Raw genomic sequence first — 27,943 nt, forward strand, 5'->3', positions numbered from 1 at the left:
TATGTGAAAATTACATATAGTTTTTATTTAATATTAGATAATTTTCATAAAATTACATTTTTCATACAAGACTTCTACAAATAATTTAATAAATTAATAATATAATAATAAAATAATTTATTGTTAAAGTTTTTTATTTAAAATATATTACATAAAGACTGGATCAATTTAAATTTCTTTTATATGTACAAAATTTTTTAATTTTATATTTTAAAATATTAAAAAAAAAATTTTATTTGTACATCATGATTAAAGTGAAAAATATTTTTAAAATAATTATATATTTTCCGAAAAACTAATTACTTATGTATCTAATAATAAATATAATAATTTTCTTTAGATTATATATATTTATTATGCATTTATGTATTTTATCTAGATAAGCTCTAACTTGATTTTGGCGGTGACATGTAAACTAACGTAATGGCCGACTTCGAGATTCACTTATCAATTTCCCAACTTCATGATTGTTGTGTGCAGCGTGTGCGGCATTTGTTTGCGCTGAAGTTTGTCTCTAATGGATTTGTTATTGCCGTGACTAGGCTGCCAGTATTGGGAGCCGCTTTGAAAAAAAAAAAAAAAGGGATTTAATTTTCAGTGAGCGTGTAATTGTGCCGAATAATCGGACGAAATGAGATTTTCGCATATAAGTCGCCAACACTTCTTCCATCGTCCTACGCTAGGTTAGATTATCCAATCGGACCTGTGTGGAGGTTCATATAACACGAAGTGCAATAGGAATTTAATTAACGAGAAGTTAACAGAATTAATGATGGGTTCGCTGAACCTTATCTGCCCAATGTGTTGCGGTGAAACTTTCAATAACCCTCAGTCTCTTAAGTACCACTTGTTAAGTATTACAGACAATCTCTATTGCCCTGGCTGTTCGCAGCGTTCTGACTCTGTGGCAGCGCTCATTCAGCATCTTGACAAATGCGAGCAAGATTTGGAGCGCAAGGTGAGGCTTGACGTTCTGACAGATAAACTCCGGAAAGAATCTGAGGCCAAAATGGTTGGTAGAGAAAATTCAATAAAAAGTTTAGCATGCAGTTTCATACAAGTTTTTGAACAATTATGTCATTTTAAAAGTTTGTGTTATTTTTTTTTTAAGTATTTAAAGTCAGCTTTTAAGCATTGTTTTCAAACATTTTTTGCAAACAAAAATATTGAGAGAAACTATTATAAAGATGTATAACTTGAAAATTATTTATAAATGGTTGAGGAATAAAAGCCTTTTCACAAACAAAGTTACAAGAATAGTAAATAGATATGACAAAATTATTTTTTTAGATGATTCTAAATATTTTATTTTTATAAAATTTTAATTTTTTATGGCTTAGTTATAAGAATGTATGAAAACTGAAATATTGAAGACTGAAAAATTTATTACAAATTGATCAAGAAATCTGTCATTACAATTATAGACATACATACATAATACACATATATATATATATATATGTGTACTTTTATTTTACTTCTTTTTTAAAGGATAAAGGCTTGAAATTTTTTAAACTCCTGAAATCTTACAATTATATAATTTTTTGTACAAAGTAATAAAATTTAAAAAGTATAAGCTAATATTTAAATATAAAAATAAAATATTAATTTTAATTGATAAATTATATCATAATTATATACATTCAATTTAATGTTTTATTTATATATCCCATTACATATATATAATATAAAATTATTGTGTTTAATATATGTATTAATTATAGTTAAAGTAATAATCTAGAAAATAATTTTAATTTAAATTTAATTAATAAGTAATACTACAAATATTAATGTAATATGAATATAGGTAGTAGATAAAATTGCAAAATTTTGAGGAGCCAAAATATTCTGCTAATTATTGAGAATTTTTTGTTTGTGGCAAGAATTATTAACTATATTTAGATGATATAATATTACTTATCACATTGTAGACTGATTTATTAATTTTAAATGTTTAAGGAATATGATTGAAAATTCTTTACCAAGATATCTTGTAAATATAATCACTGATTTCAGGATGCTAAAATGCAGCTTAATCGAAGCTTTCTTGCAACTGTGAATGACAATGGAATTGTCATAATGGGTGATCCACAGACGATACAATTGGATGAGAATGGTTCGTAAAATTACTACTTTGTTGCATAAGGATTTTCCAAGAATGAATATTATTTCTAATGAAAACATCAGGAGAAATTAAAGTCGTAGAAAAGATGGACACAGAAGAAATACAACCAGATCAAAATTCTCTGGATTTCAAGATGTCCGAAGGACTTTCTGGCGTCAGTGGCAGAATGCAAAGGAAACTGCAGCCAATGCAAGAATTAGTGGCTATTCCTGTATCAAACTCCAGTACAGAGTGTAAAGCAACGATGGAAAAGAACGTAATTGCCGTATTACCGGAAAATTCCGAATTTCTGGACGCTACCACTTTGATCGATGTCGACCGTATAAACGAGACAGAAGAGATTGACGAAACTGGTCTTCTGCGTGTCAAACAAGAACTATGTGAAGTAAAGATATTGAAAATTCGATCATATATTTGAGCGAATTATATATCTTGCACATATTTATACATTGTCTTTTATGTATACCACACATTATATCAAATTATTTGTATTAATTTACAAATAATAATATTATTTGTTGTTTCTTTTGCAGGTGGAGTCTGATGCTGTATATAGCTGCACTAGCTGTGAAATCAGCTTTAACTCCATTCTTGAACATATTAAGCAGTTTCATGATGGCCAGGAAGTGTTGCTGGAAATGGCGGAGCAGTTAAACGATCTGGCGACGCCTACGAACCAAGTGTCCGTGATGTCTGAAGATTCGGAAAACGTAGTAAATGCACAACAACGGCAAACAATGAATACGCTGCGTACAGAGGAATGTGTAGACAATGAGGGTAGATTCTACACGAGAAAAGTAGTGCAAATCGAGAGATTCTGGGACCGTACGCCGATCCAGATTACATCGCAATCAGCAAAAGCTCCGATGATCGAGAAGTTCTTTTCGAATGTGGAAGGTGTTAAGGTGTGATTTAAAATGCGCTTGATTTTTAACGAAAGAATAATCTTGTGCAAGACAAGTTAAGGATTATGTGAATTTATATAAGAAGAGGATTATGTAAGAAAAATTACGTATAAGGATTAACATCTACGATATATAATATCGCAGGTACGAGAGAAGCGTTTGGCGACTGCGTCAATGCGAATGTACAGATGCAATCAATGCTTGCAGCAATTCTCCAAGTTAGGAAACTTTCGTGTGCACGCCTGTCTTCGTGGCAACAACCGCTGCGAGCACTGTGATCAAAGCTTCGCGACGCCCAAGGCTTTACAACTCCACATGAAAGTACACGAAGGCGACATCGATTCGAGCCAAAAGTCATTTATTTGTACCATTTGTGGTACTGAATTTTGTTCACACAAAAGCTTACGTTTGCATTCGAGAATGCACGCCCCGGTAAGGGCCAGACATGTTGATGCACCCGAAGGAACTCCTAACGCGACTTTCACTTGTCCTGAATGTGGTAATGAATTCCTTTTTCGAATTTACTCTTTCAATTAATTTGATTTAATTTTATCTATATTATATATTATCTATACTAAACAGGTCCGTTAATTTTTCTTATTTACTGAACTAGTAATCAATACTTAATTTTAATATGTATCAAGGCTATATTGTTTTATCTTTCGAGCATTCTTAAGATATTAACGTTTTACAGGTAAAACTCTATCAGAATCATACAAAGATACACACATGGCACTACACACTGGTGATTCAGTAACATGTGCTGTCTGTAACCGGAAATTTGATTCCGCGGACAGTTTAACGATGCACGCAGCAGTACATACCGAGATAGTGCCCCCACAGTCCCCTACTCCGCCTATTTCAATTTCAACTTCGTTGACCAAAGATACGACAGTAACAACTACGACAATGGCGACGACAATTGCGGCGGCATCAACGACGGTGACAACAACGACAACGACAGCGACGGTGGAAAGTAGTGATAGCCAGAAACCCTATCAGTGCCAGCATTGTGGTCGCAGATTTACCAGACCCCACGAAAAAGTGAAACACGAACGAATTCACACTGGGGAGAAGCCACATGCTTGTGAGGTAGGTAGACATAATAATACAACCAAGTCTTCTGCAATAGAATGATTGCGAAGATGTGTAGTAACTAATATATATAGTGTAAGTCATTGAAAAAAATTAATTTTGTACAGAAAAATATTTTAATGCATAGAAGAATACAAATTGAGATATTATTTTTTAATATTCTATTTTCTAGTCAAAAATTCAAAATTAAAATTTATGACTAATATTTACTAGAGATTGTTATCAGTTTTGATAACTGTTTTAAAATTCATCTCATTAGTTTTCATTAGTAAAATAGTATATTGGTACAATTTATATCTAGTCATTTCATCATAAAAAAATCATCAATAATCAATTTGGCAACAAGAAACAATGATGTTTGTGTCTGTAGGTTTGCGGGAAGACTTTTCGTGTGTCCTATTGCCTGACCCTGCACATGCGTACGCATACAGGCGTGCGGCCTTATGCTTGTCAGCACTGTGGCAAACGCTTCAAGGCGTCCTCCGTCTACAATCATCATCTGCTGACACATGGCGAAGAACGCGCTTACATGTGTCCGTATTGTCCGAAGACGTTTAAGACACGGGTGCAGCTGGCTGGTCACAAGAACAGTCACACGAAGCCGTTCCGATGTACGGAGTGCTCGCGACCGTTCGCGTCGCTTTACGCTGTTCGCGCGCACATCCAGACACACAAGAAAGATAATAATCTCAAGTTTAGCTGCTACGTATGCGGTGCTTCATATGGTCGAGCGTTCGCTCTGAAAGATCACCTAAAGCAACACGGCCAGGACGTTCTGGCGCCACCGGAACCTGCCCGGGAAGAAGAAGTGCACGAGGACTTTCTTCTCCGAGAGGAAGGGGCTGAGCTCGTGGTCCCGTCGCCTTCGCTTCCTCTCGTCGCACATTCCTCCGACGTGGATGATACCGATTAAAATCAATTATTGCAATTCGAGTCTAGTCGAATCTTAGTGCGTACTCGTTCGTAAAGATTCACGAGTGACATGATCGCTGTGTTGAACTTTTGTGGAGATCTGTCAAAGTCTTTGTTTTAGCAATTACATGTTCCGTGAGAGTTATTGCATAAGCGATAACGGATTTTTTACTAAAAAATCGAAAATAATCGAGATCTAGTTATATATAAGCATTGTTAATTCATTAATAAAGTTTACTCGTTCGTATTTCTCATATGTGAAATACAGTTAATCGTTCTTAATCATAAATTTGTGAATTGAATTAGGAATTACAGCATTTTACTGTCAAAAGTGATAATTGACAAAAGTAAATGTTACATAATTTTAATTATTTTAATTACATATAATTGAAATAAAGAATTTGCAAAACAAAGGTTTTTAGTAAAAGTTTCTGAAAATATTGAATATATTTTTAATATTCTAATAATAAATTCACGTTTCTCCAAATAAGAGCACATAATATGTTTCAATTTTTATATCATTAAACTTTTAATTTATACATTGTATTAATATAAAAAATTATTAAAAATTAAAACACATTGTGTATATGTGCATATACACACACACACATATATTTATATCATGAGTACTGCATATCCAACTGCATTTTTGACAGTTATTAATTGGAATTTATTATGGTTTTGATTTTTATTTGATTAATTTAATTAATTTTTTAATAGAACCAAGTTTAAATATATATATATTTAAAGTCTTGGTAACAGAAAATAAATTTTGTACAAAAACATGCATTTATGACATATGTATATATTGCAACGAATAAATTCGTTTTAATTATATTTTTAATATTATTTAAATTATACAATGTATTACGTGATTGCATAATTGCAGACAATTAATATGTTATTTAAAATAACTTAATAAAAAAATTTGGTTCAAGTAGAAATTGATTTAGGATTAAATTTAAAATGTAATCCTCTAGTTTCAATGAAACATACTTGTTTTTAATGTTATATGTTATTATATGTAGCGTTCGTGTATTTCGAAATTAAACTTTTATCTAGGAAATTTTGTATTAATAAAGTTATGTTAATAAATTTTTGTTTCACTACATTTAATTACGAGTATATCTAAAAACTAAGACAAAAAATAACTTTATATATATTTTTTTTTATATAACGAGAGTATGTGTATGTGATATTAGGTATTATACATATATACATACTCATTCTTACCCTTTATTCCTCCCCCCTTCTCATTTTTTTCTTTCCTTTCCTTCTTTTCAAGATAAAATTTTGAATAATTATACCTTCTTATTCTGTAATTTATGGAAGTCCTCGTCATATGGGATCCCAAGACTACATAACGACCACTTTTTTGGGAGATCGTTCCATTGTTCTCATCATTCTCATCAGCGCATAATCTTAAATTAATGTGTATATATTCAGTTATATTGTATTAGTTTTTCTCAAAACTTTAAGATTTAATAGAAGAGGATTGTTACAATGCAAACTGTGTTTTTGTAAAACTTTTATTAGTGTCTAACACTGTAATCTTGTTATGTTAATTAACATGATTACTGATTTAATCTATGAAGATAATAGGTCCAGAAGTAACATACATAAATGTATATCCTGATTGACCACATTCATGTTTCTGACTTCTAATTTCATTGGTTTTGTAGTAAAAGGAAGATAAAAGGTAAAGTGGCGAAGAGTTCACGAGTGTTGCATAACAAACTTTGGCAGTATTTTAATTAATCTGTTACAAGAATAAATTACTATTATATTGCAAGAAAAATTGTACTTGATATTTTTCATCTGCCTTTTAGTATTTTATCATTTGAAAATCTCATTTAAAAAATAGTAACATAATGAAAATCAACAAAAGATCAGAGTAGGCATATTTTGAAAGGTGTGTTGTTTTCTTAAACGAATGATGATTGAATAAATTTTTAACAATGCCTTTACGATAATTGTAAGTTAATTTATTGTTTGGCCAACGATTCTGCTTTTGCTACTACTTCCTCGATCGGGCCGACCATATAAAACGCTACTTCCGGTAAGTGATCTAATTCTCCACCCAATATTTTTTGGAATCCTTTGATGGTTTCCTGTAATGGTACTAATTTACCAGCGTGGCCAGTAAACACCTCGGCGACCTAGAATAATACAAGTGACTTTTTAATATAATGTATTAGTGTATTCAATATAATTAAATATATTAAACAATAAAATAAAATAAATATAAAACAAATAAATATGTTTACACAAACAATATTGTTTTGAAAGTGAATTGCTAAGATTTTTGGAAAAAGAATTATATATCCAACACATAGAATGAAAAATTATCATTACAATAAATTCTAAAATATGTATTTTATATAAAAATCTTTCAAATAAAATTGATTTTAAGACTATCCTGTCAATATAATTCTGTTCCAAATCTAAATATTTCCAAAAAATCATTCTTGTTTTTTTTTAAAATAGATTTGTATGTTTTTTTTTCATATAAATAAATTTTCTTTATCATGTACATAAAGGTATTAAGAAAATGAGAAAAATTGACTTATACAAGAAACAAATATGTACAGTTGCATTTAAAAAAACATATAACATATATTTGAAACATTTTCTATAAAATTCATATTTTAAAATTTATTGAGAATAATTTTTAGTGACTTCTTTATATGATACTACTATTCTACTCTTTTTACCTGGAATGGCTGGGACAAGAATCTCTGAATTTTGCGTGCACGAGCAACTGTCAATTTGTCTTCTTCCGACAACTCGTCCATACCCAAGATAGCAATGATATCTTGAAGCGATTTATAGTCTTGAAGAATCTTTTGTACACCACGCGCGATGTTATAATGTTCCGCGCCGATAATATTGGGGTCCATGATACGGGACGTAGAGTCGAGAGGATCGACGGCCGGGTAAATACCTATATTATTGATAAATCCGTACTTGAGGAATCACATTGTACAGTAAAAATAGATTTAATTTTCAGAACAATACATACCAAGCTCAGCAATGGCACGTGACAACACAGTAGTAGCGTCCAAGTGAGCGAAAGTAGTCGCGGGTGCGGGATCTGTCAAGTCATCAGCAGGCACGTAAATAGCCTGCACAGAAGTGATGGATCCCTTCTTTGTCGTGGTAATACGTTCCTGCATGGTACCCATATCAGTTGCCAATGTAGGTTGGTAACCTACAGCAGATGGAATACGACCTAGCAAGGCAGACACCTAAAACATAACATATATATTATATAAAATGCTAAAAAATGTAAAGTGCAAACTTTTTTCAATAACAAAGTCTTAACATTTTTTGTTTTACAATTTGTTTAGATTTTATATAGAACCATTATCTTCCTGATTATACTAACAGTTAGACGAGACATTCTGTATATCTACAAGTATATGTATATACACACACACACACATATATGTCAAAGAGAAACTTAAATTAACATATCTTGAGATATATATTTATAAACTTTATATAGTTTATTATATATTTACAATATATCTATAAATATATTATAAGTATATAATAAATATATTTAAATACACAGAAATAAATATGTGTAAATATATTTATAAATTTTATATAAAATAAAATTTTAATTTAACTTTATTTTTATATACAATATATAATAAACGCACATATGTGTTAACTCTACTGTCGTTTTATTTATTTTATGTATATTTGTATTTATATTTTTTTCTCTTACCTCGGAACCAGCCTGAGTAAACCTGAAGATGTTATCAATGAACAATAGTACGTCCTGACCTTCCTGATCACGGAAGTATTCAGCGACGGTAAGTCCGGTAAGAGCTACACGGGCACGAGCGCCTGGTGGTTCATTCATCTGTCCGTACACTAGCGCTACCTTAGAGGTCTTATCTTTAAGGGAAATGACACCGGATTCTATCATTTCATGATAGAGATCGTTGCCCTCGCGCGTTCTCTCGCCTACACCAGCGAATACTGAATAACCACCATGAGCCTTGGCTACGTTGTTAATCAGTTCCATAATGAGTACAGTTTTGCCGACTCCAGCACCACCAAATAAACCTAGTGAATAATATCAAGCCTTGTTAATGCAAGTAATTATTGGTCTCAATATTTTCACTTAAGAAAAAAATTGATTTTTTTTGTTCTGAATTATCTCTAATTAATTCTATTGTAATAATGTCTTACCAATCTTTCCACCCTTGGCATAGGGAGCCAGTAAATCCACAACTTTAATGCCTGTTACTAGAATCTCTTGCTCGACAGACATCTCTACAAATTCGGGAGCGTCCGCGTGAATAGGAGCCACTTTATCTGTAGAAATAGGTCCACGCTCGTCGATGGGTTCACCAATGACATTGATAATACGACCTAAAGTCTCAGCTCCCACAGGAATACGAATAGGAAATCCAGAATCGAAAACATTTTGGCCACGTATCAAACCTTCCGTACCTGTAATACAAATTATAGCAGATTCTAATTTTATTAAATTGCAACACAAAAAAATAACCATTAATGCTCGATTGCAGGATTTCAAGTGATGTGGATCTTGGATACAGGATGTGAATAGAGTAAAAAGAATCAGTAGGAAGATCTGTGACTTGATGAAAGGGTACCTGAAACAATAATAATTCTAATGAAGAAATCTAATTGGCTGAAGATCTAAGTTGGCCTTTTAGAAGATACTGGTATTAGAAAAAAAAATGTTTATTCTTTAGAAATTTTTTATTTTTAAAAAGTAATAATAGATAAAGGACTCAAAATTTTGGCTAGAATTTATGAATAGAGTCAGACTCAATAAAATAAAATAGGGTTTTAATATTTCTCTAACTTTCCTAAGTGATAAAAAATAAATCTAATCCTTTTATATGTCTTCTGAAGATGTTTAATAATAAAATATAATATATATTTCAGATACAGAGGAGATATGTATAATAATTATAGTAATTAAATTCCCAAGAAAGATATTAAATTAAATATTTTTAATTTTATAAACTTCATATATTAACTTAATAAAACTTACATATTATATAATATTTCTAATATATTACCATCCATAGCAATGGTGCGCACTGTGTTTTCCCCAAGATGTTGAGCGACTTCAAGTACAAGTCTGGGTGTACGATTTTGAACCTCCAAGGCATTGAGAATTGGTGGGAGGGCATCTTCAAATTGTACATCAACAACAGCACCAATAACAGCAACTACCTTTCCTTGTGCACCACCCTTGGTCGCAGCTGCGGCTTTCGCTGCATAGTCTCTTTCTATTTAAGATAACATTTAAATCTTTGAAAAAAGTTTGAATGTAATTAAACAAATAGATTAAATATTTCCATCTTTATCAGAGAGAATCTAACTTTCCAAAGCGTTTAAATACCTTTGCAAGGATTGACTTAGAAACTTAAGAAACACATGTTACATAACATAAAAATATACTTGTATGTATAAAATATACTAAAATAACTTCTCCTAAAAGTTATTAATTTTACAGAACCTTACTTAATTTAACTTTATCATGTTATATTTCAAAATATATTCTACAAGAATATTCAAAGAGAGAAGTAGAGAAATATAGAGAGAAATGACATGTTCTCAGGACCATAAAAAAAAAAATCATAAAACGAATTACAAGCTAGAGAATTCTATATATTTTTTCTGACTCGCACCAAGATGTAAAACAATAATCGCATTTATAATTATGTCATAATCATTAATTTATTATCACTACAGAGGTGCAATGAATGAATGTGACTTTAGGCCGCCATATTGGCCAGTGGAATCCACGACAATCGATCACCGATTATATAATCGTTATAATAAATGTTTTCCTTGATATCTCAATAAATTGTATGAAATTCATATATATCAGTGATCGAGTGTGACGAATGAACGACTTTAAATCGTTACTCGAACGATACTTTCATCGGGGCAGGGGATGGATGGCGAGAAGGGACGAATGTGTCGACGAGACTTCATGCTGTCGGCAATTTTTCCCAAGTATTAATTAAAGGGAAATATTCATACTCACTGTTGACAGCAAAGGCGCTTGACACCTTCGCTACTTCGTTTTGAAAGAGGCAGGGTTTAACAACCCTCAGGGCTGCTTTCGATACAGCACTCAACATCATGGCCGGTCGATTAAAAAGAGACTGCCACTGCCGAAAGACAGGTTTCGTAGTCCCGTCGAATAGAGCCTGCGTAGAGTGTCACATTATGCCAGATCTTTCGCGCATGCGTGGTAAACTTGACATCAATATGCCTTAAGCCCGTATCAGAGTACGCATTGAAAATTGAGATTAGAATTTAACTAATCAGAATAAAAGGAACTAAAATTGCTTCGTCTTGATTGGTCAAATTTCAATCTTCAATCTTTAATCTCAATTTTTAATTTTACGTAGTCTGATACGGGCTTTATATCGAGAGCGTCCCGTTTGCCCACGTTAATAATGACCACAGCCACTTATAGCAACGACTAACCAATCAGGGAGCCTCATTTTCAACTGGCCAATAAGCGTTGTGTCCAATCGGCCCTCATCCCCTTATGTCATAGACTTTATAAACACTGACGAAAGAGAAAGGTTCTTTCGGATACAGCCAATCATATTGACCGATGCCTAGGGTGACTGGCTCGATGGACCAATCAGAGAGACTTTTGTTGAACTGTGAGTTCAATTGAATACCATTGAAGATAAAAATATGACCAATCAGAAGAGAGAAATTTTAGTTCCTTTTCCTCTGATTGGTTCAATTCTAATCTTTAGTGAATTTAGAAGTTTGCTTTGTAACTAAACTTTGTGCCCTAGTTTTTTTTTTCAAAAGAACTGGAACTTTAAAAGCGCGCTATGTACGCGCCATTTATTATGCATCTTTTATTTGTTACATATTGGACGATAAAAAAATATTAAGCATTAAATATTAATAATAATCGATTAATAATTAACAATAATTTAATTAATAATAATTATTATTAATTATTGCATTAATAATTTGATTACTATATTTTTGACATTTAAATAAGAAATTAAAAAATAAAAACAATTAATTAAATATAATTTATTAAAATAAAAATTATTTTTTTTAATAAAAAGAAAGTATATTTTAAAAATATTAAAAAATATACATTATTATATTAATATATATTTAGTGTATAACAGTTTGATCACTGAAACATATATCATCTATTTCGATTATAAATTGCAGATGAAGCACACCCCTCTATTTTTTAATTTTGCACGATAATTAGATATATGAGTAGCCTATAAAACAGAAAAAGAGAAGAGATAAATGATTCATTACAATTGTCCTTGCCATGTGCGTGCATCGTTCTACTTTTTATATGATAATATACACGTGTGTGTACTATTCGCATGCACGCATGTTACGCAATTTCTGTAGGCTTCAACTGCCATCCTATAAACGAAATTATAAACCTGAGAATTTTTCTCTTTCTTTCTCTCGCGATTACACCTGCAATTTAATTCAGAGTTGATCCCAGCACAATGCGCTCTTTGGTCAGATTCAATGGCCAAGATATTAAACAAAGTTTTCTGGGAAAAGCGCTACTCATTAACTCGTTGGTAATGTATACGGCCTTATTTACAGCATGATGAATTGAAGCCACTGAAAACTAGGCGTGACTCATTCGACAAAAGCGAATGGAACATTCCATTAGTGGGTGGCATCGTAATGTGTATATATTGCGTAGAATAAATCTTGCGGATGCAACGGAATACAAGTCAGAATTTTATGAAATAAATATAGTTTATTTTAAATTGGTTTTTTTTTTTTATTTTTATTAATAATAATTATAATATAGTAATTATAACAATAATAGAGTAATAATAAATTGATATATTATCTTACTATATATATGCATATTTAATAATATTAATAAATATTTTATGCGTATACATAAAAATAATGTGTTGATTTGAGTTGAGTGTAAAAAAATTCTTCAATGCAAGACTAGGTTTAAAAAAGAGGTGGATAGAAAGAGAGAGAGAGAAACAGAGAGAAGGAAGAAAAGTTTTTTTTTAAAAAAAAGGGAAAATAAAAGGAGAAAAGAGGAACAGACATATTCATTGAGATATTCAAAATATACATCTATAAATTAATATATCGATATTATAAATAAATAATAACCTGCCAAATTCTTCTATTTATATAAATCTATTTATATAAAATTTACCAGCATCGTTGTACCGTTAAATGCTGTTTGTGAATGATATCGTAATCTATATATAAGTGCATATAACGAATAAACCAACAAACAGCAATTGCGAATTGTCATCAGTGTTAAAATATCAGAAATATTGACTTAACAAATAATAGAGTTTATCAGTTCGTTCGATAAAATTATTTTCCAAAATTTCACAGAAATTTATAGTTTACGTTACATTTATTACAGCAGTAAATTAAAACAGTCTAATAATAAATATATATGTCAAAGATTATGTACGCATTTGTTAATTGGTATTACTTCTGGATCTTTATCATTAACAAGTCAGAAGCTTCTCTAAAGATAAATCTGATATCATTCATATATAATTTTTATATAATATCATGCATTTTTCTTTTTTCCTTATCAAATAATAAAAATAAAACTTGCGCATGCAGTAATGTAATTATTGCATCTAACAGTTTTATGTTCATCGTAATGCGTTTGGCTAATCTGAATACAATTGTTCGATACAATTGTAAAAGGATATAAAGATGAATGCAATTAATTCAAATTCGCATTCATTGTTTGTTCGTTCTCATCATACTTATCTTATAATAAAAAGCTAGTAGCTGCTATGATTTAAATTTAAAATGCGAATTCAAGTTTTTAATACAAGTATTTGCAAAGTCACCTATTTGAATCGGCGCATTTTGAAATCACGACGATCAAACGCGCTTTGATTAATTAAGTTCGAAACGTAGTTATAAATAATAAATGGAAATAATGGAAAGAACACACCTGACACGTGCAATCGATCTGCGAAAATCGATAAATCGACACAGAAATATCTATTAAGAGATTTCCTTTTTCCAAAAATTTCTATTATAAATCGATTACTAATTTTTATAAAATAATTCGAAATATACTTTGGTAGAATTTTTTACAGTAATTATATTAATTTATAATAATTTGCCATAAACTTTTCGTATTTTTTAAATTTATACAAATTTACATTTTCACCTAAACATACAGATATTATGAAGGAAATATTGCACACTTACGAATTAATGTAAAGTTTAATCGATTTTTTTACTAACGTGAATTCTCGTAAATCGTTTCTTCAAATCGTTTCTGCAACATAATATATATCTTTGATATGCAAAGCAATTATTTCGCGACAAATACGAGAATTGCGGCCAATAATGTGGCGAGGGCGAATTTGACAGAATCGGCACCGGCCGTAAAATCCGGCCATTCCGGTGCCGTGCCGTTCTCGTAATACTGATAACTTTTCACTCCTGCACGTGTTCGAATGAGACGATAGTTGGGCACGGTGATATTTACACGATTGTTCAAAAAGTTTTGCAACATGTTCGTGACACACCAAAAGTTGCCGTCGTCATCGAAGGCGAAGCTGTCAGGCCACTGCGTTAACATGTGATCGCGCGATATAATTCGTTGACCGACATTAAAGGAGGGTGTATTTTTGGTATCCCACATCGCTATAGCGTCGTCGGCTAATAGGCCGAAATAAAGCACCCCAGTGGCCGACATTGTCATTCCATCCGTCTGCGATGACTTTCGCCCGAGTTTCTTCACGTATCGATCGATATTTGTTACGTTGTCTCTCAGAGCGGATATCGGGATTGAGTACAAGTAAAACGAAGATAAGGGTGAGTAGTAAATCTGCCTGAAATAGATTCATTGTCGTTTGTTAAAATCTCTGATATAAATTTATTGAATTTCATTTATTAAAAATATATTGTAAAAAAATTTCTCCATATAAATATAATTAAAATTGGGGGTTTTCTCGCGATATATGCAATATAAATATACGCAGTCAAAAAAATAATCTTGCAACTTGAACAAAAATTTTCTAGATGTAAAAAATTAATCGAAACAGATAAATTATTAGCAAATACTGTGATACCGCATATATATTTTGCACTTAATCAATTTAAATGACAGAGACAGAATTTATATCTGTACTATTGGTGTAATTTAGACAGAAAATTTTTCTGCGATGTCTATCTTTAAGGCCTATTGTCAAGGACAATTATATTTGTGATTTTATAATTGGCAATGGGATCTAAATTTTCTAGAGATATTGCTAGAATATTGCTGTTATAAATTCTATACGTGACAAACAATATTCTAACAGATACAATAAGTAACGATAAATTTTAATTGAGACATCTAGAAATCTATCTACATTAGCAAAATATTTTTTTAGTGCAGTTGATATATCAAGATATATATTTTTATTCATTCATATATACAATTTTCTTTATAGTCGAAGGCATTTTTTATTCCTAGCATAATTTAGAATCATCCAAGATTTGACCTCTTTGAAATGCTTCTTTGTCTTAAAAAAAAAAAAAAACTTTTTTTTTCGAAAATGTATATATTAATGATAAAGTAGCTGCTTTGAAAATTTTTTAATTTTATTTAAAAGAAGTTGCAACAAAAATTATAAGGACACTTATTTGGAAAATTTAAGGTAACCTTTGACCTGACCTCGATACTATTATTTAAGATTAAATAAATTTTATCATTTTTTATTCTTTAAAACTGAGCAATTTTTATTTGAAATATTTTTTTTAAATGTTGTTGTTTTTAAAATATTTTAATAAGCAATTTAAACTAAATAATCTCAAGTGAATCACTAAGAAAACTGTAAAAACCATAGTTTCTATTTTAGTTTATAATTAGCTAGATATGTAATGTGCGTAAGAAGTTTAAGAATAAAACTTAAAAAGTAGTTTAAAATTATATTAATATTGCTTCCGATAATAAATGCAATTTTAGAAATTGTAATTGATTAAAACTATAGTTTTTAGAAATGAGTAATATGAATAAAAGTAACATAAATATAGGAGTAATATAAATAAAAAATATAATAATATAGCGAAAATAATACATATATATATATATATATATATATATATATAATTAGAAACATTTTAATGTTCCTGTACCATCTCATTTATGTTCACTTATGGCGACAGTGTTATTTTGTAATCTAGTAGAGATAATTATATATTTATAATTATAAGATAATAACAAAGGCAGATATGGCAAGAAATAATTTTCATGTATATTTCAAGACAATAACATGTTTTTAAGTACAGCTAGCTGTGCTTAAAAACTACAGCTAGCTGTTTTTGATAGCCAAAGAAAAAATCAAAGGTTAATAGACAGAATGATACAGCAACATGAATATATATGTGGTAATCCAATCGCAAAATTTATGCAGTGTGACACGAATACAATAGCATAAAATTTTCTTTGCAATTATAGTCCATCGTTTTATCAAAATACTATTGTGCAAAAATTGTTATGCACTGTAACATATTTTAATTAATTAATAAAATGGCTGATTATTAATAATTTTTCTTTTTGTTATTATTTATGGCAATCGAGATGGTATATTTTTGAATTTTTCTTCAAGGAATCATTTGGAACAATTTTTTGTTTAGAAACATTCTACATTAGATTTAGTTCTCCGGTGATATCGAGTTTTGTAAGAAGAAAAACTTTGGCTTAGCAAAGTACCTGTCACGATTGCTCGCCGGTGAGAGTGCTATGCCGTCCACGTGCACCGGATTGATCACGTGCGTGTTTGCTACCATGAATCCGACCGCTTCCGCTTCCGCCTTCATGGAATTATGCCGAATCTTCCAGGAGGTATTGTTCTGCAAGGAATACACGATGATGCCGGGATCCTCTCGGCCATTGTCACTGATGTATGCCATTCCACCGTTCTCGTGATCGAGGACGATATCGTTGAGATACGTCACCCCACGACGGGCTATGAGATCGGGGAACTCGTAAGTGTGGAGTATCTTGCCGTTGTCCTCGAGGTCGAGGATGACGAGGCGAGCCGGACAGTCGCCCTTATTCTCCTGATGGAGAGCCGTGGTTCGACCGGTGTCGAGCACCCACATGCGACCTTTAGGATCAATCTCCACGCTGTGGACTAATTGAAACGCCGAGCAGTCACCCAGCTTCTGCATATCCCAGTTGGGGAAGGGATCCAGTAAGGGTGCCGTGTCTCCGTTCATCGGCTTTGCCGATGTCACCCCCAACGTCACCGGCACCCCGTCTTTCCATCGTGGGATTGTCATGTACATTTTGCCCTTCCAGAATTTCACGGTGGAAAGGAAGTTGTTTGCCGCTATATAATCGCCATGCAATACTGCGTTTTGCCGTTCTTCGTCGGTCGGCCACTGAAAGTCAATCGACTTCCACTCGAAGATCACTTGGAACGGTTCGTAACACAATACCGTGACAGCTAAAAGAGCTAACAATAGTAACCGTTCCATTTTATGTCAGAATCAGTTCAATGGTCACGTTCAAGTTTCACAGGAGGATGCCTTTCCACGTTTTATTTATAAATCCAATTATTTACCAAATAATTGTTTAATCCTGTTTTTAAAAAATAAACACAAAATTTAAAACATGAATATACATAGATACATTTTAATAAAAAGTATACTAAAAAATTTATTTAAAGCAGAAAAGACTGGAAATGTCCCTTCAAAATTAATGTGACAGAATATTAATTTATTTATTATCAAAATTTATTTATTATCTATATAAGTTAAATTTTTTAAATTTATTATTAGAATTTATTATTTGAAAAGTTAAATTTAAGTCTATTATCAAACTCGCGCGCGTATGAACATATATATATTATAGTAATGATATATGTTGTTTTGATATAATAAATTTAACAAAGATGCGTTGATTTATATTTAAATAAACTTGTCATATATCTTATATGTATTTTTTGTTGTATATATTTATATACCTCTCATAAAAGGAAAATTTTTTATTCTAGTGTAGCATAATTTTTCAAATACGTTCCAATAATTCAAGAGTTATATGTTTAGAGAATAAAATTAATGAAAAATATTATACAAAATATTATATGATATAAACGCGTAAATTTATACTTTATCCTTGATAATGTGGAAACTGTGATATGTAAGATTTATTTTTAGACACCATTTTTCACTTTTTATGTTTAGTTATGAATCTTCTGAAATATATAAAATTTTATAAAATAAAAAATAAATTTCGTATAAATATCAACTGTTGCTTTATAATATTTGTTTATTAATTTTCAATAATTATTTTAACTTGTTTATATAAACCTATTTAAAAAAAAAAAAACTCCGTAAAGTTGCAGAATATACAATCGCAAAGCCCGTAATCTCTAAAGAAGTCGTGATTCCGTAATCGATTAGTTCTCGACGAAATTGTTATTTTCGTGCGTTAGATATATATATATATATATATATATATATATATATATATATATATATATATGCATATAAACGCGCGCGTCGAGATTACATTTGCATACCAAATGTAACGTTAAATGTTCACGCAACGATGATCGCAATTTAACTGACGAGACGAGAGACGCCTTCACCAACGTCGTTGGTTAGGGAGGCGTCGATCTCCCACTCATTCGTCTGGTGTGTGTATTTACACCAGAGGCCAGAGAGCCGAGGGGAAGACGTCACACATGTTCTACCGAGCTTACGCGTAGGTTGCAAAGTGACGCGGAGATGCAAAGATTGCTGCATTTTCTGCTCAACCGCGCCACGAATTTTCAGAGTTCGATGATGTAACCGTCACAAAAATAGCCGACCCTTCACTCATTTTTTATTAGTTTTTTGCGCGAACTCGATCTTGTATAATAACTTTATTGTCTAAAGATATTTTGTAGTCATATCGTCGACGACTGCTGTCAAAATATCTGGAAAAATTAATAAAGTTAGAGAAATTAATTATTTATTTTTGCACTTTGTATATAAAGAGAAAACAGCGCTATAATTTATTTTCAAGAAAAATAAGTGTAAAATCTATTTAGTAGCAAATTAATAAACATAAGCAATTGACAGTTATAAAAATTTATTACTGTGTGGTAAAATATTCATGTGCATTTTATTTTTTTTTTTTTTTCATTTTCAGTGACTCTCGTACTTATTTTTGAAAAAAAAAATGTTTGTACAATTTATTCCCAAAATTTAACATTAACATTAATATTAAGTTATAAATATTTAGAACAAAAGTATTAAAATGTACAACGAGTATAAAGAGAAAACAGCGCCATAATTTATTTTCAAGATAAATAATTATAAAATCTGTTTAGTAGCAAGTTATCGATAAACATAAGCAATTGACAGTTAAAAAGAATTTATTACTATGTGGTAAAAGTTATTCGTGTGCATTTTATTTTTTTTTCATTTTCAGTGATTCTTTTACTTATTTTTGAAAAAAAAAAAAAAAAAAATGTTAGTACAATTTATTCCCAAAATTAAACATTAACGCTAATATTAAGTCAAAAATATTTAGAACAAAAATACAAAAATGTACAACGAGTTCATGGTCCCTCTGTCAACTCACAATCTCAATGCGGATGACTTAACTCGACTTATTTATCTTCAAGGTGTAGGAAAACCTTGAAAGTAACACGTTTATATAGACTTAAAAGAATTGCCTTGAGTTCCAGCAATAACTATCAACGTGACTCTCATGCGAATTTACTTGCGCATATTAATGTACATAGAATCGTTAAAGAGTACATCGTAGGTATTTTTGAGAGTTACATCAACGGGATGTTGCTGCAGCCACACGAACAACAGGCTATTACGCAATGATACTACGTGCCTTCTTCCCTCCTCACCACGGTCTGCTTCCCGCGGCTGACATGAATCAGAGGCACATGCGTAATACATCGTATGTTGACACAACCACTTTTTTACATTATGCTTCACCTTCGTATATCAAGATCGAAGAAATATATTCACAGGAATAATATAATGTCGAAATAAATATTCAAATACATAGATCTCTCCGTGCTCATACCTGGTGTAATATATAATATTTTATTTTATCTGACATTTAATTAGAGACTACACATTTTATCTTACATCTTTAATTAGATAAATGTACAGAGTAAAATATGTTTCAATTACTTTACTTGAATGTAAAATTAACATACAGCTGATATATTATTATTTTTGTAACATTTTCCTGCGTTACATTTATGTTAACTTTATAACTTAACACTTTGTGTACGTCTCTTAAAAGTGGAATATTATTTCGAGTGCTTTTAACACACATCATTAACAATCATTTCAAACAATCCACATGTTTGAAAATCAATTTAACATTCTAAGAAAAGTTCAAATAAATCTTCGAGTAGTCATGAACTTTAAAATGTTTTATCAATATTTCTTACGAGTTATGGTAACTACTCTTTCATGTAGTTTTTAATTAATTTATATGTTACTTTTACATAACACTTAAAGTAACAATAACAAAAATAAATGTAAAGTTTTGTGTCAATTACGTAACATTTTTAATTTGTCAATAAATAACACACGATAAATGAGTTATTTTAATTTAAAATTTGAGCAGGCTTTCTGAAATATGCAAAGAATGTTAAAATTAATATTTTTTTTTACTGTGTAATGAGGATTTTTGCGATGCGTTTTAAAGTATGATTTGTATATTTGTACTAAGATGGACAAAATTTTTTAATTAAGATAAACGAGGTAAATTTATTTGCACTATTATACTTTTCTAATTTTAAATAATGTTTATTTAGAACATTGAAATCAAATGTTAACGTGATAGATTTTTGATATGGCAAATTTAATATCTATTTAATTTTAATTAGCTCTGTATTTGAATCTAAAATTTAAATTAAAAAAAAAAAAAAATAACGAAATAAAACAAAATTTTTCGATAATGAAAAATATCTACGACAAAAGTCAAAATGATGGAAAGTGCGTAAAATTTAATATTTAAATGTTTTCAGTGATGTTGAAAAGGACTTTACTTTTATAAAGAAAGGAATTTGCTAAATTAAATATATTTGATTTATAAAATTGAATTAATTTTAATATTTTTACTCTCTCTATATGAATCTTATCCGATTATTATTCTGCGTATGAAAAATATATTATACAAAAATTGAGACAGAAATTTAAAAGATATTATAAGTTCTGCTGTTATTTCCAAAGTCTATTTTTGCTGCAATAGCGCAATTCTTTTTACGACGATACCATGACATAACAAATATCCATCAGACACGATAAAAGTCAGAGCATTCGTCTTATTCCGCACCCATTTAATCTCGATCAATCGCAATTTCCGCCTCTGGACGATTTTTATCCTACGTATACACCTATATATACATATATATATATATATATATATATCTTTTTCGTTGTCGTTGCTGTTCCTAATTCACTGGGGCTATTAACTGTTGCTCTTCGAATGATGCTATTTCGAGCGACCTCGGACACATGTCGATTTTACTAGGCCAATGGGAAACGAAAGCGGAGCTTTTGTCTATGTATATTTAAGCTCGTTAAATCAGAGACTTATTCAACGTTAGTATTTTAATTCATTCTAAACACACATTATAAAAATGCCAAATATTTATTTTACAAATAAGAGTTCTTAATAAAAATGACATTAGAAAGGCAGACTAAACAATTTTTCGCTTCTCATCAGCTGCAATGAAAAACACACAAAGCAGCCAAAAAATGTCATATATATATATATATATATTTATATAATTCAGTTTAATAAGCTTTTTTTTTATTTACGCAAGTAATAATATTAATAAAATGGATTTAATTTACAAAATTTTAATTGCATAAAGTGAATGACTGTTTTTGATTCTATCATTTTCGTTTGCCCTGATCGTTCTTTTCAGTCAACTTCTTAATTTTTTGCAAACATTATTTTTATACAATATACTCAAAACTGTTATAGAAGTCTGAATTTTTTTTACAAAAAAAAAATGTTTAAAATCGCGACAATGCAAGCAAAATAGTTCGCACACTTTCAGGGTGACAATCAATTTCGCTTTACGTCGATCCAGATAGATCTTCATCAAAATGCTTACCATCATGTAAATGATATATCTTGAAAACATATCTTATTACTTAATTGTAATTTCAGACAAAACAAAAATTTATTATTTTTTTTACGTTTTCAATCTCTTACTTCTTTTCTTGAGAATGTGATCAATACAACGATTATTTCGCTATAAAATACATATATAGCATTATTAGTATCTTTATAAATTATATTTTCTGTAAAATATATTTACATTTATTTGGTTTCATTTTCTACGAAAAACCAAAATAAATAATAATAATTATTATATTATATTTAATAATTATTTTTAATTATTATTATTTATAATAAAAAAATTTATTCACTATTTTTTGTAAGTAAAAGGAAAATAAATACTTATATTAAATCACTAAGAACATTATCAAATGATAAAGAATCATGGTATTGGCAGTAAGCTGATATGAAATAAAATTTCTATTTAAACTTAGATAGCAAAAGAAAAAGTATATGCAACATTAAAAATGGAATATTAAAGGAAATATAGTACTTAGATTGTACGCATGCTTTCATTGCAGGCATGAATATAAATGTTAATAAGAAGGGACAATAGAAAAGTTTCTATGTGCGTGTATGTGCTTTCCTTATTATTGTCTGATTCATTATTTATTGTATACATTTAACTTTCCATTGTCTTTTCTTAATATTTATGTCTTTATGTCATTAATGGGAGCACACAGTTTATTTATATAAATTTATGAAAAACATACTTTTATAATAATATATATCCAATTCTTTTTTCTTAGAATTTTAATAAATATATATAGTTAACAATTATTAAACTGTTTTTGTTTTTAATTACTTTTATGAGTTTTCCTTGCATATGCATAATAATGTAAGGAAAATACAGTTATTCTAGTGAAAAATTAATAAAATGATTGTTAAAATGATGAGCTATATTATTGTCTCTTGAGTTTGAGAAATATCAAATTTCTAATATAATAAATTTCATAAAATTTAAAGGTAATTCAAATTTAATTTGCTTGTAAAATTCCTGTAAATTGCAGATGAGAAATAACATTTAATTTCGAAAGAAACAAAAAAATAAAAAAAATATATGTATATATATATATATATATATATATATATATATATATATACATATATTTTTTTTATTTTTTTGTTTCTTTCGAAATTAAATGTTATTTCTCATCTGATATTACACAAATATCACAAAACAAAGTTTAATTTTTTTAAATAAATTATTGTAATATTGTATTAAATTATAAGATTTTTATAAATATATGCGTTACGATTTGAAATAATATATAGCACACACAAAGAGATACATTCAAACAAAGTATTGAAATTGAAGCAGAAAAATTCTCATAAAAAAGTCATTTATTATTGATATTCTTCTTATTCTATATTCATAGATGATTCGAACTGGATGATTCTATGCTCAAAGAAGCACTCTGATCATCGTTCTAAAGGATGATTCTATGAATGACATCAAATAAGTAGATATTGTATCGAAGGACCTATTGGTCCTCAAGATTGCGAATTTCTAGTTGATATGCATTTCTTAATAACTATTAATGATTGTTTAAATGAATATTTAAATGAAGCAAAATTCGATGATGGATAATCTACAATTTACAGTGTCTGGAAAAGAAAAATATACCAAGTAAAGTTCATGGTCATAGTGATTCACATACCAAAACATGAAAGATAGTTCATAAATATAGTTAGCAAGAATGTTCACCCTCGACTACTGATATGCTTAATTCTTATCAGTTTAGAATTCGCATTCGCACCTAAAAAAGCTATTTTGAAACAAAAATATTATTTTTTAACTTAGCAAAACGGAATTCTCATTTAATTTTTATTTAAAAATATTTTATAGATAAAGTATTTAGAATTTTATTAAGAATATTATATAATAGAGGAAGTACATTCTACATTATATATACAATACAAATTACAAATTCTATATACTTTAACTGAATATAAAAAATTTAAAATATATTAGTAAAAAAATCTCTTTTAAGTAATCTCCTTATCATAGTTAATTTTTAAAATATTGTTTTTTAACAAAATGATGGACATTTAAATTTAAACTGGTTTTTTTTACACAAAAAAGGAAACTTCATTATTTTGACATTTTTATAATAAAATTACGAAAAAATATCTTCTACGCAATAAAATTGTATAATATTATAAAGAATAATCATTCAAAACTTATGCAAATTAGTTCAAACATTTTGAAATATTTTTTTCTGGATTTAAAATTAGTACTAATTTCAAAAAAAGTTTTAATACCAAAGGGTATATATTTTAAATAAAATAATTTTGCTACAATTGTTATTTACATTTTATGCAGTTTTACACTGATTACTTATTTATCATATTACTATTATTTATAATTTCTTAAATTTAATATAGGATAGAATTTTAATAGAATTTTGTCGCAAAAACATATATATTTGACGTTTTTTTCTTTCTTTATTAGTTTTCTTTACAAGAAAGATGATCTATAAGAAAAGTTATTGTTCGTACATCTTGAAGAAAAGATACATCGAAACTACGCACTTGTCCTTGATGTTTATCGACATTAACAAAGACTTGAAACTTTGCCAATATGAAAGTTTAATTAACAAAGATGCTCGAAGGATATCTTGCATTAGTAATATGTGCGTGTTAACTATTGTCATTTTATTTATTTAATGTCCTTAACAAACTATGTATATTTATATTTCCCCGGTAAAAAATTTGTTATATATAATCATATATGATATATGACCATACAAAATTATATAGAAATATATAAAATTTTATATAAGTTATGTATAATTATATATGACTTATTATATAATTATATATAATTTTATATTAATGTTGGCTAGATGTCAGTCAACGATAATACAAAATTATGCATACTATACATAACTATACATAACTTATACAGAATTTTATATATTTCTATATACTTTTATATTGTTATATATAATTATATATGAGAAATTTTTTACCGGGTCTTCTTTTCTCGAAAAGCCTAGGTGAACCTGAAGATCAATGAATAATACACCTCAGACCTTATTCACGAAAATATTCAGAGACGACTGCTAAATACACGGACACAAGAGCCTGATGGTTTATTCATCTGTCTGTACGCTAGTGCTATCTTATACGTCTTATCTTATTTTTTAGAAAAATGACTGGATTCTGTCTTTTCATTTCATGCTGGAGATCGTTATTCTCATAGGTTTTTTTCGTCACAGTAGCGAATACTGAATAACCACCATAGCTACATTGTTAATCAGTTCCATAATATATATAATTAGTATAGTTCCATAGTACAGTTTTGCTGACTCCAGCACTTCCCAATAAATCTAGTAAATATTAAAGCAAGTGATTATATGTGGTCTCAATATATATTTTTGCTAAATATCTATTTTTTGTGTTTTGAATTAATATTATAATTAATTCTATTGTAATAATGTCTTACCAATCTTTCTACCCTTGACATAAGGAGTCAGTAAATCCATAATCTTATAATGCTTGTTATAGAACCTCTGCTTGACAAACATCTCTACAAATTCTCAGCTTCCACAGGAATATGAAGAATATCCAAAATATTTTGACTATGTACCAAAGTTTTTTTCTGTACCTGTAATGTGAAATTTGTAGCAAGTTATAATTTTATTAAATTAATAATAATAAAAAAAAATAACCATTAATGCTCGAATGCAGAATTTCCAATAATGCAGAAATACAGGATATAATTAGAATGAAAAGAATTAATAGGAAGATCTATAACTTGGTGAAGAAAGTACTTAAAACAATAATAATTCTAATGAAAAAAACCTGATTGGCTGAAGGTAATTAGGCTGTGAAAGAACACGAGAATTAAAAAAGTGTTTGATTCACTCTTTCGAAATTATTTTTTCTTATCTGTGAAAAGCAGCGGTAGGTAAAAGTCTTTGTCTTTTTTCCATTAGATAGTAAAGGATAAGCGCGTCTGAGCAGTGAAGATTTAATTATATACAAATAAAAGATCATGATATACAATTATGCCAAAAATATCAAATATGTTTTATCAAGAAATTTGAAATGTAAGAATTGGTAGGGACATTTGTAATACACATCAGCATACAGCATTATGCATCACATACCTTAGGTGGTATGTCATTGTTCCTTAAGATCATGTTAACAAAACGTTCTCGTACAGTTGCAGTTGAATGCTGCTCTTTTTTTTCTTATAACTTGCGATGTTTTACCAGACGTTTTAGATATCTATTTTTGCATTTTAATTTAACATTTATATCGTACAATCTTTTAGCTACAGGGTTTAATATTCTTGTGCGAGTTATTTCTTGCAACTGTGGTCGTCTTTTTAATATTTTTTTAATATTATTCATTTGTGCTTCCAAGTTTTGCAATCTACACTCATGATTTTGAATGTCTGTATTTATTTTTTCGTGTTGTTCAAGAGTTTTGCTTTCTAAAGCATTTTGTTGAAACACTGCTATATTCTGCGACTCAATTTGCTGTGTATTATTATTCATATGCATCTTTTTTAGTTGTGATTGCTCAAGTTCATTGCTGTGCCGTTCAAATAGTACCATTGTTTCTGTATGCATATTTTGATCATTTGTAAACTGTACACTTTTGCTGTATTTTATTTTCGTTTCTTCTTGAAATTGTTGTTGCTCTGATGAACATTGTGCACTGCTAGTTATTGTTTCTGCATTAGAATCTGTCGCAAGTGGAGTAGGAATTGCTGTATTTAATAAAAATCGATGATGCAAAGAAAGACTATAATCTTCTCCGCGAAAATGTTTGTGACAGATTTTATATTTTTGTAATTGATCTGCACAATGATTTTTTAAATTGTCTAATTTTAAATTCTTTATCCATTCTGCACATCTCTGTGGATATTTGGGGAATTTATGTGATGGCACCTTTGTTCCCGAATTACATCCAGGGACACAACACGCTCTTCCCATATTTTCTACAAAATATTTTTTAATTTAAATTTTTCCATTATATTAATATATTACATTAATATATATTACATATGTGATACATTTATTATATTTAAAAAGACAATAGATTTTTCTAGAGTATATCATCTTATTTATTATTATTCACGATTTCAATTAATATATATATATATATATATGCTTATTAATAATGTTGATACTCACTTATCTATGGATGAGATGTGTACGAGAGATTTCTTTCTTTAACTTTTTAGAAATATTCTTCGGATCTATAATATTCCCTTCTTTCAATTGCTTTCAATGTATTAATTCATGCACTTCAATGCACTTATGAACTATAATAATTGCCACAAATTGCTACTAATAATAAGGCTTACGCCATGGTGCAAAGATCTATCTTTACACCATGGCTTACGCCATATTGGATTTTTGCCATTTTAGTTTGTATTTTATGGGGTCAGACTTTTAGATGGCGCTGAAATACTATAGTTAAAATTCTCCCATAAGATTTTGTCATCCCTGGTCTAATTCGCCTGACAGCTTGACATTTGACAGCTGCAAACGATGCGAATGAAGAATAAAGCAAGTCGCTGCCCGGTAAAAAATTTGTTATGTATAATCATATATGATATATGACCATATAAAATTATATAGAAATATATAAAATTTTGTACAAGTTATGTATAATTATATATAATAATATATGATTTATTATATATATAATTATATATAATTATATATAATTTTATATTAATGTTGGCCAGATGTCAGTCAACGATAATACAAAATTATGCATACTATACATAACTATACATAACTTATACAGAATTTT

At 29.3% G+C, this 27,943-nt stretch overlaps 3 protein-coding genes and 1 long non-coding RNA gene across 6 annotated transcripts; 1 reads left to right on the plus strand and 3 right to left on the minus strand.

Annotated features, from left to right (window-relative positions):
- Positions 1–396: 396 nt before the first annotated feature.
- On the plus strand, positions 397–5,645 carry LOC140673769 (uncharacterized). The gene is made up of 7 exons (XM_072906919.1): positions 397–1,012; positions 2,017–2,116; positions 2,188–2,510; positions 2,659–3,030; positions 3,175–3,529; positions 3,725–4,122; positions 4,496–5,645. Exons 1-7 carry the CDS (start codon positions 770–772, stop codon positions 5,036–5,038), a joined length of 2,334 nt encoding a protein of 777 aa, XP_072763020.1. The 5' UTR covers positions 397–769; the 3' UTR covers positions 5,039–5,645.
- Positions 5,646–6,552: 907 nt separating this feature from the next.
- On the minus strand, positions 6,553–11,242 carry Atpsynbeta (ATP synthase, beta subunit). The gene is made up of 7 exons (XM_072906920.1): positions 11,084–11,242; positions 10,107–10,319; positions 9,244–9,507; positions 8,774–9,117; positions 8,060–8,285; positions 7,752–7,981; positions 6,553–7,196 (listed from the first exon to the last, which is right to left on the minus strand). Exons 1-7 carry the CDS (start codon positions 11,181–11,183, stop codon positions 7,023–7,025), a joined length of 1,551 nt encoding a protein of 516 aa, XP_072763021.1. The 5' UTR covers positions 11,184–11,242; the 3' UTR covers positions 6,553–7,022.
- A 1,574-nt stretch (positions 11,243–12,816) lies between these two features.
- Positions 12,817–18,701, minus strand: LOC140673863 (dopaminechrome tautomerase-like). Of its 3 annotated transcripts, none has more exons than XM_072907093.1 (3): positions 18,588–18,701; positions 16,772–17,644; positions 12,817–14,906 (listed from the first exon to the last, which is right to left on the minus strand). In XM_072907093.1, exons 2-3 carry the CDS (start codon positions 17,539–17,541, stop codon positions 14,384–14,386), a joined length of 1,293 nt encoding a protein of 430 aa, XP_072763194.1. In that variant the 5' UTR covers positions 17,542–17,644; positions 18,588–18,701; the 3' UTR covers positions 12,817–14,383. The 3 variants fall into 3 exon arrangements, with proteins under 3 accessions (XP_072763194.1, XP_072763195.1, XP_072763196.1); XM_072907094.1 differs by lacking the exon at positions 18,588–18,701 and adding an exon at positions 18,175–18,260; XM_072907095.1 differs by lacking the exon at positions 18,588–18,701 and adding an exon at positions 18,030–18,055.
- A 5,885-nt stretch (positions 18,702–24,586) lies between these two features.
- Positions 24,587–25,771, minus strand: LOC140674048 (uncharacterized). Its single transcript, XR_012048155.1, has 2 exons — positions 25,614–25,771; positions 24,587–25,497 (listed from the first exon to the last, which is right to left on the minus strand). It is a non-coding gene; the product is annotated as an uncharacterized lncRNA (long non-coding RNA).
- Positions 25,772–27,943: the final 2,172 nt, after the last annotated feature.

The sequence above is a fragment of the Anoplolepis gracilipes genome, chromosome 15, assembly GCF_047496725.1.
Source record: "Anoplolepis gracilipes chromosome 15, ASM4749672v1, whole genome shotgun sequence".
Taxonomy (NCBI): domain Eukaryota; kingdom Metazoa; phylum Arthropoda; class Insecta; order Hymenoptera; family Formicidae; genus Anoplolepis; species Anoplolepis gracilipes.